This window comes from Ursus arctos, unplaced genomic scaffold, assembly GCF_023065955.2.
Source record: "Ursus arctos isolate Adak ecotype North America unplaced genomic scaffold, UrsArc2.0 scaffold_19, whole genome shotgun sequence".
NCBI lineage: Eukaryota > Metazoa > Chordata > Mammalia > Carnivora > Ursidae > Ursus > Ursus arctos.
In genome coordinates this window covers 1,208,576-1,225,226 of record NW_026622863.1, presented here as the reverse complement: position 1 = coordinate 1,225,226, position 16,651 = coordinate 1,208,576, and the positions used below count along the sequence as shown (strand labels likewise).

Sequence of the window (16,651 nt, the reverse complement as noted above, 5' to 3'; positions counted from 1 at the left end):
CTTTCCCCGAAATGGGTCCTGGAGCAAAGAGGCCAGAAAGGACGGTCGTCAGGCTTGGCCCCAAAGGGGCGTGCGCGGTCCCCCTGTGTGCACACAGGCAGACGCAGGCAGGCTTGACGAGTCCTGGGCCCAGGACCGTCCCGTGGTCCCACTGCTGTGAGGAGGTCTAAGCAGGGCCGTCCTCCTGCCCACCGCAGTCCCCGCTCCCCGCTGGAGAGCCCCATCGCTGCCTAGACCATCAATGGGGACCCCTGCTGCCCGCTGTAGCCGCTTCTTGGGGAGTGAGCTCGCCGAGGAGCACCAAGGCCTCAGAGCACCCCCACACGGTCTGTGGTGGGCAGAGTCGGTGCCCCCTCCATGCTCCGATTGCTTTAAAACAAGTTCCACTGGTAGACAAAACACCCCCTGGGGCCCATGCTGCCTCCCCAGTTCCAGTTCCGGTGGGGGGAGCTGCACAGGCCAGGTCAGCAGGAAGCAGCCCCAGGGCTTCTCCCCTGCCCGCGGGACCCGCCGAGTGCTCTGCCCCGAGGCCGGGTGGCCATCAGAGCGTGGGGGCCGGGGGTGAGCGGGGTCAGCATCCCGTGGACGGTGTTCCATGTTGCCTCCACGTCCTGTACGATGTGAGTCCTCCTGCACCACGGTGCCTCGGTCCTGTGTCTCAGCAAGTTTTCAAGGCTTACCTGATCTGTCGGTCGAAGCCGGGTTCAAAGGGAACTCCCATTCTCTGAGTGGGTGGCCTTAGAGGACACAAAGCCAGAACCCAGGGCAGGTTGGGGCCAGCCTGACCCCGTGTGCTCTGTACCCCCGAGCCACTGCACCCCGGCAAGCCAGCCGGGAGCCCACAGGTGAGCCCACCACACGTCCCTGTCTGCGCATAGCTCTCCTTGCCCCACGGACCTGTCCCGGGCCTCTGACCCTGAGGCTGGAGCCACAGCCCTGGGTCCCCTCGACCCCAGCCCGTCTGGGCTCACGGCTCCTCTGGGCCGGACTCAGTAGTACCTGTCCGGGGAGGGGGAAGGGCCACAGCCCAAGCCCACCCTTCCCTGCCCAGTCTGGTGGAAAGAACATTTGTGGAAAGAACATTCTGGGCCAGGCAACTGGAAAGAGGAAGCCCTGTTATGTAATGGGTCCTCAGGCATGTTTGCGCTCCAGGGAACACGATGGCTGAGATCCTGGCTGTAGTTAACATGCAAATAGTGCGGATAATTAAGGGCTGTCCCTCCAGTTCCATGTCTGTCCACTAGACTGGCCCCTGTGTCCAGGTCCAGTCTCCACAGCTAGAGCGGCCCCGCCACGTTACACATGCTGACCCACCCCACCCCCACCTGCTTGCCATTCCTCCCACCCCAGGGCCTTTGCGCATGCTGTTTCCTATTCCTGGATCTCCGACCTGACTAATTCACACCAACTCTGGCAGCTCAGGGCAGCCCACCCTGCCCCTCAGGCCTTCCCATGCTCCTTCCCCAACCACCCGGCCCCTGCTGACGCCCCCGGCCCCCACTGCGGCCTCCCTCCTCGTCTCTCTTGAGTGGACAGAACAGAAGGGTTTATTTTGTAATTTTTGTCACTCAAATGTGAGAATCTCCAACGTCATGAGTGAACATGTCAGGCTAACGCGGCAGCTCGCTTGGTGAAAATGAAGTTCTGCGGGTTTCTCTTTGGTCGTTTGTAGGAGCCGTGCTGCCGCCAAGGCGCCTGGGCCTCCTCCCCCGCCCCTCCTCCATGCGCCCAGCCGCCTGGCTGCCCCCAGTGACACTTGTCACCCCCTCCAGGGCGGTGGCGGCAGCCTCACTCAGCAGGAGACTGACGGAGGCCTGTGGTCCAAGGGGCACGGTTTGAGGGCGGGGCCTCCTGGGACGCCGCCTCCAGGACTCCCTCCAGCCTTCCTCTGGTGGCGCCTTTCCAGTCTTGCCCAACCTGGGACTTCTGCGCTTGCCTCAGCCACCCGCAGGAATGAGGTGCCGCCTGGGCCCCCGCCCCGCATCCTTCCGGCCTTGGCGCCGCCGGCCAAGACCCCCGACCCCCGGCCCTGCCCCCGTCCCCCTCGGGCAGTTCTCCCCCCCACCCCCGCCCCCTGGGGGCCGGCTGTCAGGACCACGCGGAGCCGTGAGGGGCGGTGGCATCTAGAAGCGGATGGCGGGCAGCCTGATCCCAGGGTTCCTCTGCAAGCGCGCTGTCCACCCCATGAGCTGTTCTGGAAAGGCACAGAAAATGCGGAAGCTGCCCTCACCCGCAGGGGGCTGGCGTGGGCAGGGGGTGAGGCTGGGGCCGCACTTGCGAGTACATCCAGCCGCCGCCCCGCAGGAGGGGGCACGCCCGGCAGCCACAGCAGAAGTGACCATTTTACAAAGCCGTTTTGTTTCATAAATGGCACCCATGTGTGGATGCAGCCAGACCCCCCCAAAAGGAAGGCGAGACCACTGCACAGCGGGTGTCCCCCTCCCTCGGTCTCCAGGCTGGGGTTTGCCTGCCAGCACCCTGCAACTGGGGCATTGTCACCCCGTGTTACTCCCCGGGGAGCCAGGCTCGTCCCCTCTCCCCCTTGTTCCCGCATATTCATGGAGCCCTGGGCGCCAGCCGCAGCTCTGTGCTGGGGCCGTGGCCCTGCCCCACACCACCGTCCCTGCCCAAGGGGCTCGCTCTGCCTCCCGGGGGGGACGCAGGAGGGACTGGAACTCTCCCGGGATGGAGGCCGCCCTCAGCCTGGCCTCAGGAGGGGCTCCCTCGAGAGCTGGCCCAGCAAGCCTCCAGCACCGCCCTGTACAGGGGTCCTGGGCTCCACTGTGCTCCCCCCAACACCCGCGAAAGGCCTGGCCCCGTCCCTGGGAAGAACCGAGGGTCTTGGCAGATGTCATTAAGGGGAAGATCTTGAGATCTTCACGGGTGAGTGTCCTTAGAAGACACGGACACGGGGGAGAGGCCACATGGAGAGGAGGTGGGGGAGCAGTGCTGTGGCCACAAGCCAAGGGACTCTGAGAATTACCAGCAGCCCCCAGAGGCTGCAAGAGCTGGGAACGGTCCTCCCTCGGACCCCCCAGAAGGAATGGACCCTGCCCCCGATTTGACCTCAGACTCTGGCCTCCAGAGCTATGGAGGCCTCAGCGTGTAGTACGCAGCAATAGCACCCAGCAAACTAATGCGGAGGTGGTGATCTCCACATTGCAGGAGGTATGCAAACAGAGGACGGGGGACCAGGGCTGGGGCGTTGTAGGCAGGAGCAGCCCTGGGGACTCAACGCATCTACCATCCATCAGTTGGGAAGGAGCATTTCCTCCAGGCCAGCGAGGGACAGGGTCTCCCCTAAGCCTGTCCTGCTCCCGGGGGGGGGGGGTGCAGGGCAGCAGGTGCAGGTGCAGACACCTGTAAGGACCAGGAGAGGCCTGCTCCTCCAGGGGGTCTTGGTGTCCCTGGAGACTTAGGGAACGGCCCTGTCCTGGCCACTCCCCTGCCCTCAGAGCCGCCTCAGCTAGGGACACGGTAGCCTCTGATAGGGGAGACGGGGCACATGGGGCCCTGCGTCTTAGGGGTGGCCAGGGCACCCAGGGAGCCGCGTCCAAAGCTCTGCAAGTTCGCCTCCAACTGTCCCCCGCAGGACAACCAAGGCACCGGACCGCCCCCTGCAGCCCCCCCGCAGCCCGCAGCCTGAGTGAGAGGGGCCTTCTCAAATTTTGGGGTGCAGGTACTTTAAAGTTTCCAAGGCGTTCTCACCGCATCTCTGGCTGCCAGAGTGGGGTGGTGTTGAGGACATCCTCAGAAACCCAACCCCAAGCCTGAAGACGCTGGCCGGCCCCCAGCTCCCGGAGCCTCTTCTGGACCGCCCGACCTGCCAGCTGGAGGCAGGCACCAGGTATAAAAATATAAAAAACAGGCCAACCGCGTGTCCACAACCTGGGGAACCACCCCGAGGAGTTCCACACAGCCGTGTGGACGAGCGAGCTGCCCCAGCTGCCCCACTCCCAGCGCCAAGCCGCCGAAACAGCCCTAAGAGGCTTGGTGGCTCCTTTTGCAAGGCACCCCCTGGGTGGGGGAGGGAAAGGAGGATGGGGGTGAGCATGGCCTGCCCCGGGCAGGGAGGAGGGACAGTGGGGCCCACCGGGAGGGGAGGAGGAAGCACAGCCGGGCACTTCCCCAGGAGGAAGTGGCTCCGGATTTTCCCCAGGTGTGGCTGGAGGTATAAAGGGCACCTGGAGCCGGGCAGCCTCCAGGTCCACAGCCTCCAGGCCTGCAGCCGGCTGCACCCGCCTCTCCAGCCCAGCGCCGCTGCTGCCATGGTCAGCCTGGTGAGCTGGCCTCTCCCCACGCCCCGGCCTGCACCGTGCCGCCGGCCCCCGAGCAGAGGATGCTGGCACGGGGTCCAGGAGAACCCCCAAATCTGGGCACAGGAGAGCCTGGACCCAGGAGCCCTGGTGCTCTGGGGAGCTTGGGCTGAGGGCCAAGTTTCCCTCTTGGCCTCACTTTCCCCAACTGTAGAGGGAGGGCCATACCCCATCTTTCCATAGGAAATAGGGCAAGCCGGGAGGTTAGGGAGGTGCCCCCCTTCCCTGGGTACCCCCTGACCTGACCCAACCTAATGTCTGTCCACCAGCTCCTACCCGGCTTCTTGCTTCTGCTCTGGCTGCCCACCAGCCCGGCCCGCCATGGCCCCCAGCTCTGGGGGGGGCCCCACCCCCACGGGCCTCCACGCTGCTACTCCGGCCGAGGAGCTGCCCCCGGGCCAGGCCCCGCCACACCTGCTGGCTCGAGCTGCCAAGTGGGAGCAGGCTCTGCCTGTAGCCCTGGTGTCCAGTCTGGAGGCAGGGGGCCGCAGAAGGCGGCACGATGGTCCCGCCTCTGGGACCCAGTGCCCGGTGCTGCGGGCCGGAGGAGATACTGGACGCCGATGTCCACCAGCGCTCCATCTCGCCCTGGAGATACCGGTGAGGGCTGCGGGACTTCGCGGGGTCTGGGGTCCCTGCTCTGTGGGCTTGGGCCATTCCCTCCCCTCTCTGAGCCTCAGTGTCTTCGCCTGCTGGGTGGGCCGTCACCCCCAGGCAGGGAGGGCGGCCCCACCACAGGCGCCGTCTGCAAGACGGCAGCACGGCTCTGGTCCCCGGGTGCCCTGGGACACTTCTGCGGTCCACGCTTGAGCCCCCGCCAGGGTGGGCTGGGCCCATTGTCGGGGGTGGGGGGAGCTCTCTGAGGGGACAGTGAGGGGGACGCGACGAGACTCACTCCTGGGGGCCCCGTGCCCCTGCCCCGCAGCCCGGTGTCCTCTGCTCCTGTGGGGCCAGGAGCGCGCCGAGCGTGAGGGGCCGCCACAGGGCCGTGGCCACGGGCGGGGGCCTCACACCGTCTGTCCCCGCAGCGTGGACACCGACGAGAGCCGCTACCCGCAAAAGCTGGCCGTCGCCCAGTGCCTCTGCAGGGGCTGCATCAACACCAAGACTGGCCGGGAGACGGCCGCGCTCAGCTCCGTGCCGCTGCTGCAGAGCCTGCTGGTCCTCCGCCGCCAGCCCTGCTCGCGGGACGCCACGGGGCTGCCCACGCCCGGGGCCTTCTCCTTCCACACGGAGTTCATCCGCGTGCCCGTCGGCTGCACCTGCGTCCTGCCCAGGTCGGCACAGTGACCAGCGGCCTTGGCTGTCTTCACCGGCACCGGGGGGTCGCCCCCCCAGACTGGACAGTCGGGGTCTCTGCAGAGAGGGCCCCTCCTATTTATGTGTATTTATTGGTTATTTATTTGCCCCCGGGGTCCCCGGGCAGGTACCGAGGCTCCAGGCCTCAGGGGTGAGGAACGATGGTGGAGACCAGGCCCTGGAAGAGCTGCGTCCCTGGGGCCTGTGGGGTCCCCTTGTGCTGGTCAGGCCCATCTCGAGACTCGGTTTACCCTTTCTGCAAAAACAGTTGGGCTAGAAGGAATCATCTTATTCAACTAGAACGTGTTAAATGATGGGAAATGTGTTCTGATGTCCCCTCCACGTCTGTGGCTCCCCGGGCTCCCTAGCGCCCTCACTGGCCTCAGGCTGGTCCCTGTCCCCCGAGCTTCCCTTCCCAGCCTCCCCTGGAAACAAGTACCCCTGTATTTCTAAAACAACTATTTATTTTAAGTGTAAATGTGTTGTTTAATTGACAAACCCCCAGAGCACAGCGGCGGCAGCACAGAGCAGTGGCTGAAGGCTGCCTCCTCACCCTCACCCCTGCCTGGCCGACACCCAGCTGGTCCTGCAGGGGCAGCTGCTGGCCCTAGACTCTGGCGTCCTTCCAGAAATGCCTATGCGCGAACCCCGAGGGTGGCCAGTGTGCGGACACGTGTGCCCTGCGGGCCCTGGTGGTTTCACCTGCTGACACCTTTGGCCGTGGCGCCCGGGGAGAGGCTCGGCTCCCTGTCTGGCCGCCATGCGGGCAGGCCCTCCTCCACCAGGGGGACCTACCTCTTGCCCACGGCCGGGGGTGTCGGCTCAGGGGGACACGCCTGTGCAGCCCACCATCCCCTCCAAGGGTCTGAATGTCTCCTCCAGTCCCACCAGAGACCCAGGTCAATCCAAAGGCCGGTCTTGCTGCCTGGACGCCCCGGGGGGCTCCTGCCCACCCGCAGTGACCTGGCCCGCCAGGGGCTGCCCCAAGGCCAGGCGGCCTGGCCTCTGGACCTGGTCGGCCTGCAATCAGAGTCCCGGCAAGGTGATGACCCCCCTTTGGAGACTCAGTTTCCCTGGCCCATCTAAGGGCAGTTTTCAGCACCTCCCTGTCTGACCAGCCATTTCCACCCCTGATGAAGGCCTACTGTGTGCAAGCAAGCGCCCAGGAAAGGGGGACGAGCGACCTTTGGGATCTGAAGGACGCTTTGTTCGGCACGTGACTGAGTTTCTACCATGTGGCTGGCTCTGAGAGCAGAGCCCCACGGGCGACGGATGCCACAGAACCAGGCGCGACTCGGGCTGCTGGTGAAGGAATGGTGGCTGGGTCAGGGAGGGGGAGGGACTGCACTTCCACACCGAGGGTCCAGGAGACCCAGAGGCCACAGGCCAGGGGCCTCCCCTGATGGCGGTGACTGGCATGGCACGGGTGGCGTCTATCCTGGGCCGCGGGAGACTGGCGGTTCGGCAGTGGTTCGGCAGTGGCCCGTCGGGACAGGCAGATGGGGAGGCAGAGAGGGTGAGAAGTGGCCCATCCAAGATTTAGGCTGCAGCTGGATCCCGGATCAGGAGCGGGGTGCACATAGGGAGTCACGGAGCCTGCTCTCTTCGGTTTATTTTGGGGGCTACAAGGGGGACCGCTGGAGACACGGGTCACACAACCTCGTCGATCACCGGGACCGGGTTTTCCTGGGGGCCACCGGAAACTCCCGCTGCACCTGCTGCTTCCCCCTCGCTGGGCTTCTTTCGGGCCTCGGCTGGGGGCCGGGGCGGGGGGTTGCTGGGCGGCTGCTTGATGGTGCCTCCCACCTGCGGCCGCTCCTTGGGCTTGGGCTCAATGGGGACCCACTGCTCTCCGCGGAAGGCCGCCTGCAGGACACGGAGGAGCTGGGTTGATAGGGCCTCCCGCAGGCCCACTCCACCCCCACCACCAGCCCCGGGGAACCAGGCGGGACCCACATCGGAACCCACTAAGTCCAGAGTGACAGCCAGGACCCCAGACCCCAGCTGCTTCACCCTCCGGGCGGGACCCCACAGTGGGGGGAGGGCAACCCGGAGGCCACTTCAGGCACATGCTCCAAGACCGGGCCTCCCCCCCCACCCTGCAGGGACTAAGGCTGGGACAGGACCACAGGGTGGGAGTGGCCCAGGGGGGCAGCCAGGGAGGGCAGGGGGCCTCCCTGGGGGCACCAGCCACAGCAGGCCAGGGAAGAGAATGGGGTCTCGCTGGACGCGGGGCCCTCGGCGGGCTGGGAGGACTTGGGAGCGTGTGCTTCTCATCTGTACCCACGACCCTTGATAGAAGAAGTGTGACGTCATGTCACTTAGGAAGCAGAAGTGCGGCCCCACCTCCTAACTTCAATGCTAGTGCGTCTGCCCCCGAAAAGGAAACTATACAGTGGATCCGAGAGCGTGCAGACACGCGGCTCACGGTCAGGAAAGGGTGTCCGAGAAGGCACAAACCAGAAGGCAAACGGACAAACTTCTGTTCTGCCCGGGGGAGGATTTCACACACGGTGAACAGACCCTTCGCCGAGGCCGAGCAAGTATTCAGGGTCTGAAATGCACTCACAGAACATTCACAGATCCCTTCAAGTTAATACGGAAAAGACAGGCCCCTGGAACAACGGGCAGTTGTAAGAGGAAGCTCAGACCCGCAGCAGAGGGAAGCAGGTCGGACCCGCAGCCCAGCCAGCCTTGGCAGGGAGCACGCGGGTGGGCAGGCGGGGCATCCCTTGGGCGACCCCTGACCCAGCAAGCCCGCTAGTGCCGGGAGGGTGCAGGGGCTGGATGCGGGTGACGCACCCCTCCCCCCAGCACCCCGCGACTACACTCGGGAAGCAGCAGAGCGAACACAGGAAGGGTTCCCATTGGGGGAGCAGTGGGGCCGGCCGGCGGGTCGCCAAGCTGTGAAACGTCTGGGCCCGTGGGCGTTTGGAGCACAGACAACGTGCCCCCCCTTCAAGAACACACACAAACGGAAGGATGAACATTCAGTGCGAGAGAAGCGAAGCATCTGGCCCAAAGCCTGTGCCCGGCAGAGCTCCCGTCCACACCGTCCGCCCTAACGTCCGCCAGCCCTTCTGTGAAGACCGGGTCACGTGCATCCTCACCACGGGGCCTTTGCAGGTGTCAAACTCCAGGCAGGCCCAACAGGGCAGCTTTGGAAAACATCTACGTGGCATCTCTACTGTTGACGGGCTCCCCAGGACGGGCTCCCGACAACACCCCAAGTTAGCAAGGACAGGTTGGATGAGAAACGTGTGCCACATGGAGCCCAATCCGGTGGGGCCTTGGCTGGCCGTGGGACCCCGGGCCAGCCACGTCACCTGACTTTCCACTTTGCGGTCGCAAAGCAGGGTCGAGGAGCAGAGACGAGCTAGCACACTTCGCATGCGCAGTGAACGGTGGCCGCGGTGTCACGGACCCGCCACGGCACGAGCGAGGACACCGCCTGCTGGCCTTGCATCTGCCGGCAGAGCTGCCTTTGGGGACGGAGGTGGTACATGCCCGCGGGCCAGCCCTAGAGGATACACTCACCAGCAGATAGATGCAGCTCGCGATGGCCAGGCAGGCGGTCCCCAGGATGGTGGCAAGCAGGAAGCCAGCAGGCACTGACAGCCTGGGGAGGGGGCGGGGCAGTCAGGAGGGCTCGCGGCCCCAGGACCCCCAGGACCAGACAGACTATCGTGTGTGGCCCCAGAACCCTGGCTGGACGACACGCCCAGTCCTGCCAAAGGTTGGACTTCTACGCTTGGGCCCTTGGAGCCGTCCTCTGCTTTCATTTGAACCTTAACAATCTTGGGGTGCTGATGCTTGGCCCCCACCCACCACGCCAGGAGGAAGCCCACATGGCTGTCGAGGCCTGTGTGTTGTGGCCTCCCCGTCAGGAGCCAGCAGACGCATGCACAAGGCAGTGAGCAGAGCCGCCCAGGTGAGCCTCGTCAGCCCCCCCCCCCCCCCGACAGCTCCTGGTTAAGTGCCTAGTGTTTGCGTGAACCATTACGCAGCATGGGGGGGGCGGGGGACAGAGCAGGTCTGGGGAAGCCCTGGTGCCAAGTCTGGAAGCGCATCTGGGCGGGGATGGGGCTGACTTGATCCAGGCAGTGGGGAGGGTTTAGGGCAGGGCCGACCTGATCCCTGCAGGGGAGGGCGGGGGGCGGGGGGGCTCACGCAAGGTGCAGGAAGGCCCGGACGTAGTAGTTCCTGGTCAGAGGCCCGAACACCTTCACCACTCTGGTCATGTACTTCTGTCCACTAGGCAGAGGGGGTGGGAAGAAGACAGACGGTATCCTACTTAGCAGCACCCCGCCCCCCGCGGCCCCGTCTTCTTCCCTCCCAGAGACCAAGGGGCCACAGCAGCTGGGCAGGTTCTGGCCTGTTCGCCCAGGAGGGTGTTTGCAGCCTCAGAAGGAGTGTCCTCCCTTGTGGGGTGGCCCCCAGAGCAGGGGGGGACTCACCATCTCTCCATGGTGGATCCCTTTCTCCTCTTCCCCCGGGGGTACTCCAGCAGGCAGACAAACACGCCTGCGCCGCTGAACATGCCGTTAAGGAACAGCCGGGCTCAGCCTGGGGGCCAGAGTGAGCCCCCTTTGTTGAGAAAACAGAGGGATGCAGCTGCCTCCCGGAGGTCATACAGCTGGGAGCCAGGCAGTTTCCAACAGGTCCAGCCATTCTGCTGCCCGCTGTCCCCCAAGGCCGGCCTTGGCTGGCCTGTCACAGCTGGGCCAGAGGGGCTCAGCCCACTCCCGGACAGATCCCAGGCTGGCCCAGGGGGACAGCTGATAGAGGGGGGCACGGAGGGGACCCCCAGAATTCCCAAGGCCTCAGTGCCAGCTCTCGGGGCTGCTGACACCCCTGGCCCAGTTGCAGACCGATGCCTGGCCTCAGGCCAGTTGCTCCCCTGCTCCCAGCCTTGGCTTCCCAAACTGAACCTGAGCCCTATCCTGCCTCTCCCCCCTCCCGCCCCCGCTGCGGGGCGTCCAAAGGGCCCAGGGAAACTGACGTGCCGTGCCCCCAGGGGCAGCCGCACCCCCACCCGGAGCCCAGCAGCACTGCCCCCGTCCTGGGGTCGACACTGGCAGGATACATGGAGTACGCGCCGAAGTACCACTTGGTGAACTGGCCGGCAGTGGCCACGATGCCACCCATGACGAGGACTGCGGACAGAGGAGAAGCAGGTTAGCAGGAGTCCCCAGCCCTCTCCATGTGCACCCCCCCCCCGCCCCGGCGAGCCCAGCAGTCGGCCACAGAGGCTCCAGAGGGACGACACGCTTGACCGGGCAGGGGACACAGGTGGGGGAGCCCTCGCAGCAGCACGTGAGCTGGGGGAGGGGCTGAGGGAGCAGCGCCCGGGGCGCCCAGGTGGGGCTGGTCTTCGCCCCTGCCTGGCTCCGACGCCTGGCCATTTTGAGTGTTCGCTTCCCGCATTTCGAGACGTCACTGATATTTGTGTTTCCACGGACGGACATCTCTCCCGGCCACACGGTGCTCCCGTTTGTCTCCCCTGGGCCCCAGCTCTCAGGTACGCGTACCCTGGCCTTTCCTGGGCTTGCGGTTGGTCCGTCCGCCGTTTCGAGCCCACGGGCGGCTGCCTCCCCGGGGCTGCTGGAGGCGCTTACGTCTGGAGCTTTTCTCCCCAGAAATTATGTTACAACTTCTCCGTAACATGAAATGTTCCATTGTAGCCATCTTAAAGTATAAAGTCCTAAGTCGGCCCACACTGCTGCGTGAACACCCCCAGAACTTGCAGCAACTTCTCCAGCTACAAGTCCGACACACAGGACACTGAGCGGGCGTGAGCTTGTGACTTTGGGAGGCGCTCCCCCACGCGCTCCCCCCCCACACCAAGACTCTCCTCGCCCCACGAGCCCCCCACCCCCACGCCCGTGTCCACCTCCTTCCATCAAGACCCTCCACGCGGTGTTCTGCTGTAGCAATCAACCACGAGGGACTGATCCGCCCTCCCGTCTTTGGGACCTTTTCCGGTTTTGCACGATTACGGAGCCAATACCGCTGGGTTTTTACTAGTTGCACCAACCCGAGAGCAAACTTCACGTCTGTTCCTGACCACTGATGGCAGCAGGCGATTTGCACTCACTGTTTCTCTCTAGCAGGTGTCTGTGTCGCTTTCCCTCCTCCTGCTAACGTGCTCGAGCTGAAGTTTCTCCTCCCGGACCACGTGTGGACTTCAGCTAACCTCAGCCTCACCCCCCAGGCTGCGCACTCCATGACGCATTAATTATTCACCATTGGTGCGTATTCCCCAAGGCCCCCTCCTTGCAGCCAGTCCTGTCCGCTGGACTCCGTGCCCCCGGCTGATGGGCGTCCTCCGGGGGTGCCCGCAGGAAGGCCTGGCAGCAGCCCTCCGAACAAGGCAGCCTGGGTCCTGAACTCAGCCTTCCTCTCTGCACCTAAGATTTTATTCCCTTGTCATCTGGTAGCTGCTCTGGAGAAGCCTGTAGTCCGTCTGATGCGAAGCCACTTTTCCCCTCTGGTAAATTTTAAGATTTTCTTGACTGGTCTGTAATTTCATTACCATGTGTCCAAAAAGGGTTTTGTTTTCCTTTATGCCTCCCAGCATTCACCCTACAGAGCTCTGAACCTCTGCATCTGCTGCTACCCACAGGGCGGGTCTCCCCCACCCCCCCACTGCCCACGGGGAGGGTCTCCCCCACCCCCCACTGCCCACGGGGAGGGTCTCCCCCACAACCCCACTGCCCACCCCCCTACTGCCCACGGGGAGGGTCTCCCCCACCCCCCCACTGCCCACGGGGAGGGTCTCCCCCACGACCCCCACTGTCCATGGGGCGGGTCTCCCCCACGATCCCCACTGCCCACCCCCCTACTGCCCACGGGGAGGGTCTCCCCCACGACCCCCACTGCCCACGGGGAGGGTCTCCCCCACGACCCCCACTGCCCACGGGGAGGGTCTCCCCCACAACCCCACTGCCCACCCCCCTACTGCCCACGGGGAGGGTCTCCCCCACGACCCCCACTGTCCATGGGGCGGGTCTCCCCCACGATCCCCACTGCCCACCCCCCTACTGCCCACGGGGAGGGTCTCCCCCACGACCCCCACTGCCCATGGGGCGGGTCTCCCCCACCCCCCACTGCCTACGGGGTGGGTCTCCCCCACGACCCCCACTGCCCACAGGGAGGGTCTCCCCCAGCGCCCTACTGCCCATGGGGAGGGTCTCTCCCACGACCCCACTGCCCACGGGAAGGGTCTCCCCACGACCCCCACTGCCCACCCCCCTACTGCCCACGGGGAGGGTCTCCCCCATGACCCCCACTGTCCACGGGGCGGGTCTCCCCCACGACCTCCCCACTGCCCACAGGGAGGGTCTCCCCCACTATCTCCCCACTGCCCACAGGGAGGGTCTCCCCCACGACCCCCACTGTCCACAGGGCGGGTCTCCCCCACGACCTCCCCACTGCCCACAGGGAGGGTCTCCCCCACTATCTCCCCACTGCCCACAGGGAGGGTCTCCCCCACGACCTCCCCACTGCCCACGGGGAGGGTCTCCCCCATGACCCCCACTGCCCATGGGGTGGGTCTCCCCCACCCCCCTACTGCCCACGGGGAGGGTCTCCCCCACCCACTGTCCACGGGGCAGGTTTCTCTCCACTGCTGCCCACAGGGAGGTCCCCCCACCACTGCACCCCTGCACACAGTTCAGCTTCTCTTTTAACCCCATCTCCGTGTCTGGGCTGCGTGCTGTAACGTTCCCTGAGCCCCATCTTCCGTTCCACGAATCCTCTCGTCTTCATAGCGCGTTCAATTCATCCATTAACCTTTAATGACTTTTCTTTCTTGACGTCCCGCATGAGTTCACTTTCTGCACCGTCCTGTTTTGCTGTATAATCCTCTGACCCTTTCACTCCTGGAGCAGTCTGGAACACACGGGTAGGCATCAATGCGTGCTCACATTCTCAGGTCTTCCAGACGGCTGGGCTGCTATGGCTCTGTCACGGTGTGAGGGGGCCCACCCCGGGCGGCGTGCTTCCTCCAACTGGGGGCGTGAGCGGGCGGCTGGCAGCGATCCTGTGCCCCAGGGAGCAAACGGCCTTGCAGACAACTTTTAACGTTTGCCTCTGCTGGGGGCTTGGGGGTTTCTGCAGGCCTGGGCCCAGTGCGTGGGGATCTCTTGGTCCGGCACAGGGTAGGGGACATTCGGCCTTTCCCCACACACAGCACAGGCCTGAGTTTCCACGGTTTTGCCTTGTCCGGGACTTCTTCAATCCAGCCCTGACTACAGGTCCCAAGCGTCCTTCGAGGGGACCATTTCCTACTCTGTTTCTTGTGCAGGTGGCCCTCTCCAGCCAGCGCCAGCCGTGCAGCCCAGATTCGCCTGTTTCCACACAGAGGCCCCCAAATCCCACCAGGTAAGAGCCTGGACCCCCTGGCGGTCCCTGTTCCCCAGCGCCCCTTCCTTCAGCCTGGATAAACCACCTTGAAACCTCACTCTGCTTTTCCTGCTAGCAGATTTCCTGCTGCTGGTGCTGAGCTCTGGTACATATTAACTTTTTCTGTTGGCTGGTCAGCATCTGGGGAGCTGGAAGAGGGGAGGGTGGTAGTCTGCGTTCAGCCAGCTCCTTGTGTCTGGGCGTGTGATTTCCCCATCCTGAGCCGCAGCGCTGCTGCCCGGCGACAGCAGGAGGGGGGCAAAGACACCACTGGCTCACCAGGAAGGCAGGAGGACTTCCCACCACCCACCAAATGCTGACAGAGCCCTACTATGTGCAGGACGCAGCAGGAACAAGGAAAGATGGGGCCTCTTGTGGGGCTTCTGGTCTCGTCAACGGGGGAACAGAAATAAACATGGGAACTAGAAGAGGGGGAATATGACAGAATGTCTGGGGCTACTTGGTGCCTGGTGCTCCCGAAAGGCTCCTCCAAGCAGGTGGCATCTTGAGCTCAGAAATGAATGGAGAAGCCAGCTCGCTGCACATGCTTCAGCTCAGCAAAGGCCCTGCGGTCTGCTTAGGAGATCCAGGAACAGAAAGGAAGCCGGTGCGCGAGTCCCGGAGAAGGCAGAGAGCTGGAGGCCTCGGGGTCTGGAGCAGCCAGAATCTGGTTTTGGTGTGTGTATTGGAAAACCACAGGAAGGCTTCCAGCAGCAGGTGACATGATCGGGTCAGATGGGGTTTCCCACAACAGAAAATGTGGGGTGTGACTGGCTAGGGTCTCACCAGGCCCGAGCTGTCCCTGGAGGCTGCAGTTTACACCCAGAAGAAAAGTCAGCACCAGAGCGGGGCCCCGGGGGACCTTCTGACAAGCGGTCTTATTTGATGATGGAGAAGGCTGAGCCCAGGCCCCCACTTCACTGTCTGCCCAGCGGATGTGAGAGAGATGTGGGCCCCACGGCACTGCAGGCAGCAGCGGAGGCCAGACCGGCCTGCACACAGTGGGCCTTCAACAAATGGGGCCCCGGGGCCCAGAACCCTCTACTTCCTGGGAGGCTGGTCTGCAGTGGACAGCCTGGGGACCGTGAGGAGCACCATGAGACCAGTCCACTGGGTTCTCAGCCACTCGAGATGCCCAAAGCAGGGGTGACCTGCCTGGACGTACAACACACGCTAGGCCCTGTGCTTTAAAACGTGATCTGACAGTGTAGGGCCGGGGAGATGTGCTCTGCCTCTGCTCTTCTCTCCCCAGGTGGCAGAAGGCTTCAGGGGGGTCCCAGCGGAATGCTGCTGGGCTGAGACCCCCTCGTCTGCATATTTTCCACTGGACACAGGACCTTCCTGGGAGGGGCAGGTCCCTGGAGGGGGAGCAGGCAGAGCCCTCCTCTTGACTCCGCTTTACCCCACCCAGTCCTGAGAGGTTCCTGCTTGTGAGTACGGAGCTGGGGAGCACACCCCACCACTCCCTGACCGGAGCTCTTGAGCATGGCTGGCAGGGTGACTGGGGGCCCTGCCACTCTTCCCCAGAAGCAGTCTCTCTGGGAGTAGAGCTGAACGGGGGTCACTCTGGGGGTTTCCAGCCACCTTATGAAATCCCAGATGCCCTTCTGTGCAACTGGGGGCTGGACCCCACTTGGAGAGCACCTGCCACTCAGGACCCAGGAAGAGAGGGAACTTCTCCCCACCGCTGGTCCAAAGCCCCCCTACTCCGGGGCACCAGGGCCACCCAGGCGTCCACTAGCTGGGTTTACCCAACCACGGTGGGCAGTGACTCCCCGGAAACCACCAAGGACGAAACGCTTCTTCCCCTGCCTGCAACTTCCTCTCTCGGTGTAGAGGTCCGGGCGGGGGTGGGGTAGTGTAGAGGGGACAGCTGGGGGTGGGCAGGAGCCGGGGCGGGGGGGGGGGTGGATGGTCTCTGAGAACCCCCTCCGCAGGCCAAGGTCCCTCACTGCCCGGCTGGCCGCAGCCCACCCCCACCCCGGGCCCGCCCCGCAGAGGCAGGTCCCCAGCCCCGCCTCGAGTCCTCACTTCCCCGCCCTCAGCCCGAGGTCTCGGCGCCCCCGCCTGCCCGGCCCGCAGCCCGAGGTCTCGGCGCGCACTCACTCAGGCCGGACGCCAGTGCCTGCTCGTTGGCCCACATGGCCCACTCGATCTGCCCCATGGTGGCGGAGGAGACCACGGCTCGGCGGAATCCCTGGGACACTGCGGCTTGCGCCGCCGCCGCCAGCCCCGCCCGAGGCCGGCCCCGCCCCCGCCCGCCAGCCCCGCCCCCAGTGGCCGGCCCCGCCCCGCCGAGGAGGCCGCGCGGCGCTCTCGGTGAAAGCCGGCCCCGAGCGTGGGGTGCCCTGCCCGCCCCAGGCCTCCCTCCCTGACGGGGTCCCCTGTAGGCCCAGCCAGCCCCCCTCCGGGCCCAGGCCCCGACCCACTTCCTCCTCCCGGCTCCTTCCGGGCGGGAGGGGGAGGCCACCGTCCGTCTCCCTGGCTTTGTGCCGGCCCTGCCGGGTCAGCTGCACTTTCCAAGCATCACCCGGGCTGCTTAGGACCAGCGTGACCCCCGGCGGGCTGGGCCACAGCGCGAGCACCTGCCGGAGAGCAGAGGCAGCCCAGGACGCTCACAGACCAGGGAT

The 16,651-nt window shown here is 65.0% G+C and overlaps 2 protein-coding genes across 4 annotated transcripts; one reads left to right on the top strand and one right to left on the bottom strand.

Moving 5' to 3' along the window:
- The first annotated feature begins 241 nt into the window (after positions 1–241).
- IL17C (interleukin 17C) lies at positions 242–5,606 on the top strand. Its single transcript, XM_048223670.2, is given in 7 exon segments — positions 242–326; positions 3,727–3,847; positions 4,160–4,280; positions 4,586–4,693; positions 4,695–4,856; positions 4,858–4,916; positions 5,345–5,606. Coding segments are annotated over 7 exon segments (918 nt in total).
- Positions 5,607–7,209: 1,603 nt separating this feature from the next.
- LOC113252151 (cytochrome b-245 light chain) lies at positions 7,210–16,271 on the bottom strand. Of its 3 annotated transcripts, XM_044382332.3 has the most exons (7): positions 16,128–16,263; positions 10,702–10,771; positions 10,073–10,147; positions 9,786–9,869; positions 9,153–9,234; positions 8,076–8,169; positions 7,210–7,481 (listed from the first exon to the last, which is right to left on the bottom strand). In XM_044382332.3, the coding sequence occupies exons 1-7, from the start codon at positions 16,183–16,185 to the stop codon at positions 7,447–7,449; spliced, it is 498 nt and encodes a 165-aa protein (XP_044238267.1). In that variant the 5' UTR covers positions 16,186–16,263; the 3' UTR covers positions 7,210–7,446. The 3 variants fall into 3 exon arrangements, with proteins under 3 accessions (XP_044238267.1, XP_026350396.1, XP_057170612.1); XM_026494611.4 differs by lacking the exon at positions 8,076–8,169; XM_057314629.1 differs by having other exon boundaries at positions 7,210–9,234; positions 16,128–16,271.
- Between the last annotated feature and the right edge of the window lie 380 nt (positions 16,272–16,651).

Excerpts from the sequence above, each read along its gene's own strand:
- LOC113252151 (XM_057314629.1), bottom strand. The coding sequence starts at position 16,185 with ATGGGGCAGATCGAGTGGGCCATGTGGGCCAACGAGCAGGCACTGGCG. Across the intron at positions 10,772-16,127 it reads GGCACTGGCGTCCGGCCTGA|TCCTCGTCATGGGTGGCATC; the intron begins GTGAGTGCGCGC and ends CTCTGTCCGCAG. Across the intron at positions 9,870-10,072 it reads GGATCCACCATGGAGAGATG|TGGACAGAAGTACATGACCA; the intron begins GTGAGTCCCCCC and ends CCCTCTGCCTAG.